The following is a 3,634-nucleotide window of genomic DNA, read 5'->3' as shown; positions in this document are numbered from 1 at the left end:
CCAATGTTAAGGGCTAAAGTAGAAGGCAAATGTTTTGAGAATGATGAGGGCAACAAAAGTACATATGTGCTGACAAAATGGATGTATGTATGGATTGTGATAAGAATTGTACAAGGCCCCAATAAAATGATTAAAAAAAAAAAGAGACTGCCTCAGAGCCCCTCTGGGCCAGTGCTCCTGGACCTAACTTGACAACAACTAATATTCAAGTATGTATTTCAAGAATGTTTTAGGATGTGTTTCATGAATTAATGGTGAAAACGGATGCATAAATGAGATATTTATGGGGAAAGAGACCCATGATACTCAGATAAAATAAAACAATTAAAACTAGGCAATAATGAAAATTGATTGAATGCAAGACCGAATTAATAAGAAACACATGGTACAGTAAACCTCTAGCGAAGCAGTCAAGAGAATGTGAATCAAGTTAGGAACAAAAGCAATAGTAATAAATATATAGAGATTTTAAAGCCCATATAGAAATACTAGAAACAATGACATGTTAATATATTTAAAAACCTACTGAAATCAATGATTTTCTGTAAAGGTAGCAACACAGGATATATCTTAAATAAAACATTTTATAGTTTCTAAGTAAATGAGATGTTTGAAAACACAACCACCTGTTCTTAGCCCCACCTTTATCTACATGCTCACACACAAAACAAAGGCTAGTGATCAACATTCCATCAAACCCGCCTTCTAGGAACAGGCTCCTTTTGACAGAATTTGGAGACTTTGGAAATCTATAGATTCAATATTGAAAACATTCCCATGTACTTTAATATACAAATCTGACAAGTATCATAAAAAAATAATATCCTAGTCTCAGAAACAGCCTTTGATTCTGAATTTTAACAAATTTCACACAAGATGTCCTTTGATCCATCTCTCTGAAAGTACAAATTAAGGAAAACTGCCCCATTCTTTTCCCCATTCTTTCTTAAAACCCAGAGTTTCCTCTTCAGTGGTTATTTTACCCAGTGTTAACTATTTCTTGATTTTTAAAATATCTTGTTAGTGTTTTCAAAATGAGTTTGAAAGCACATATTAAATAGTAAATTTCTATTATGTGTTAATGCAGAAACAAAATGCACACTGAGTAAATTTGCTCAAGGAACCTGACAGAAAGATATAAGTTCTGTAAGATAAAAACTGTAGATAACGTATGGCCATTTGGAGAAGGTTTGTTATACATGAGAGTGGAAATCTAGGATGTAAGTGAGGATCTATGTTCAAATAACTGAGCACATTGACAAGGAAAAGCTGAAATTGACAAGCCTATGCACTGGAATTCAGGAACTTATTTCTTCTTGTTTATATTACCTTATTTCTTGTTTAAATACCCTGTATTTCTGCTTAATGTTGTATGATACATAAAGCTCAGATAAATGTCTGGACGAATTAGATTTTTTGGAACCCTAAATGAACTAAATCCTTTCCTATTGCACATTGAGAAATTCATAGAATGTGAGCCGCAGAGAGTGACCGTGGTATGATCAAAATGAAGATCAGAAGGATTAGGAAAGAAGGAGGAGAAACAAGAAACAGGAAGGAAGAAGGATAAGTGTTGTTCCACTGTGGGAATTGCAATCCATGATGTGATACAAATCTTGTGAGTGTTGTTGACTGGGAGGCTAATCTGCTTTCCAACCTTTACCCAATTCACAATAAAATTTTTAAAAATTCTGTATGGTGTCAATTTCCCAAGACAAATACATAGATGAATAACTGCTACATTTTAGAAAGTAGTGAAAACGATTTATTGTTGAACATAAAAACAATTCATAGAAATCATTTTTGTTAGGGCCCCTTTAATGTTCTTGTTTCTCAGGCTGTAGATGAAAGGGTTCAGCATGGGGGTCACCACCGTGTACATCACAGCAGCTGCAATGTCATTCTCAGCTGAATGGGAGGACGAAGGGCTGAAGTATAGGGCAATGATGGTGCCATAGAAGAGGGACACTGCAGCCAGGTGGGAGCCACAGGTGGAGAAGGCTTTCCACTTTCCCTTTGTGGATGGGACTCTCAGGACAGCAGAGGTGATGCAAATATAGGAACCTAAGATGCAAACCAATGGTATCATCATGATCAGACCCCCCTCAGTAAGCATCATCATCTCATTGATGTGTGTGTCAGAGCATGAGAGTCTCAGTAAAGAAGACATTTCACAGAAGAAGTGAGGGATAGTATTGTCCGCACAGAATGAGAGTTGAGCCATCAGCAGGGTATGCAACAGAGCATTCATAATGGCAATGACCCAAGAGCCAGTGAACAACAGGGCACAGAACTGATGAGTCATCTTTGTTGTGTAGTGTAAGGGGTGACACACAGCAACAAAGCGGTCATAAGCCATCACAGCCAGGAGGAAATTGTCCACATCGCCAAACATATTGAAAAAATATATCTGCATTAGACACTCCAGGAAAGACATGGTCTTGCTGCTGAATGTGTTGGTCAGCATATTGGGGACTATGGTGGAGGAGAAGCAGAGATCCACAAAGGACAGGTTGCTGAGGAAGAAGTACATGGGGGTGTGCAGGCGGGAGTCTTTGCTGATGGCCAGGATGATGAGCAGGTTGCCCAGGACCGTGGCCAGGTACATGCTCAGGAAGAGCACAAAGAGGATCTGCTTCTGCTGCTGAGGATGCCTGGAGAGGCCCAGGAGGAGGAACTCAGAGACACTCGACTGATTTGCCTGAATCATAGCCACGGAACAGGTTCATGCACAACAGCAAGTTCAGAGACCTAGATATGGATGGATAAAAGGTAGCCAATAGAACTGCAGTTTAGGACGTTTGCAAATCAGTTCATTGATTTCCTAAGAGATCTGTTCACTTGACCTACACTCTTAATTTCCTATACTCAGTCCTGATTCAACTCCTATTGAACTCCTGAACTCTTGTGTGGTATGTTTATAATTGACAAACCCACAGCAATACACACAAGTCAATTCTGTCACTATGTGTCTGTTCTGACATTTTTTCAGTTCTCAACCCCACTCATTTTTAGCCAAAGAAAAGAGAAGCATTTGAAATTCTGTTGCGTTTATCTTACAATTTGTTTGATTTAGGACTTCTATTGGTCACTGGATATAAAAAAAATTATCCAAAGAAATTCCTAATATAATTTCTAGTTTTATAAACAAACAACGAAACAAACAAAAGCAAAAGCCAATGTCTCCTTTGCTGAAATATTACCTGTTGGAGGTTGGTCTTGTAGGTGTTATGTATTCATCGCCGCTGCATAGCTGCCCAATATTTTCTTTATTGTAAAGTTTGGAAAGTCTTGGAAATATATGAGAAAGTGAGAAGCGGGCATTCATGGCTTTAGTCCTGTGTACATGAAAGATGCCTGAGGGAATCACAGAGAGGTATTTACAGGATACTCTATGGCTGGTGGGGCCAGAATCCCTGAGAGCCTCATTAGAGAAAAAAAGAGTAAGTGCCCCACCTACCTTTTGTTCCCTTTGGATCATAGTAATGGCAGAGAATATTATCTAACTTCTGGGTCAAAACTTAGAGATAAAACCATCTTGGTGGAGACAAGTCCCAAACAGATTCCCCTGGAACCTCAAATCTTATCAATTTTGTTACTTAAGGTTAAATCTTTGGGTTTGGAAATTCAGTTA

General features: G+C 38.3%; 1 protein-coding gene across 1 annotated transcript; it reads right to left on the bottom strand.

Moving 5' to 3' along the window:
• Nucleotides 1-1,765: 1,765 nt before the first annotated feature.
• Nucleotides 1,766-2,710, bottom strand: LOC101656070 (olfactory receptor 1361-like). Its single transcript, XM_004706210.1, has one exon. It carries the CDS (start codon nt 2,708-2,710, stop codon nt 1,766-1,768), a length of 945 nt encoding a protein of 314 aa, XP_004706267.1.
• Nucleotides 2,711-3,634: the final 924 nt, after the last annotated feature.

Source organism: Echinops telfairi, unplaced genomic scaffold (assembly GCF_000313985.2).
Source record: "Echinops telfairi isolate 266 unplaced genomic scaffold, ASM31398v2 ScPeMD7_5;HRSCAF=22, whole genome shotgun sequence".
Classification (NCBI taxonomy): Eukaryota; Metazoa; Chordata; class Mammalia; order Afrosoricida; family Tenrecidae; genus Echinops; species Echinops telfairi.
This window is presented reverse-complemented; position numbering and strand designations above follow the sequence as displayed.

Coding starts and splice junctions, on each gene's coding strand:
- LOC101656070 (XM_004706210.1), bottom strand. CDS start 2,710: ATGATTCAGGCAAATCAGTCGAGTGTCTCTGAGTTCCTCCTCCTGGGC.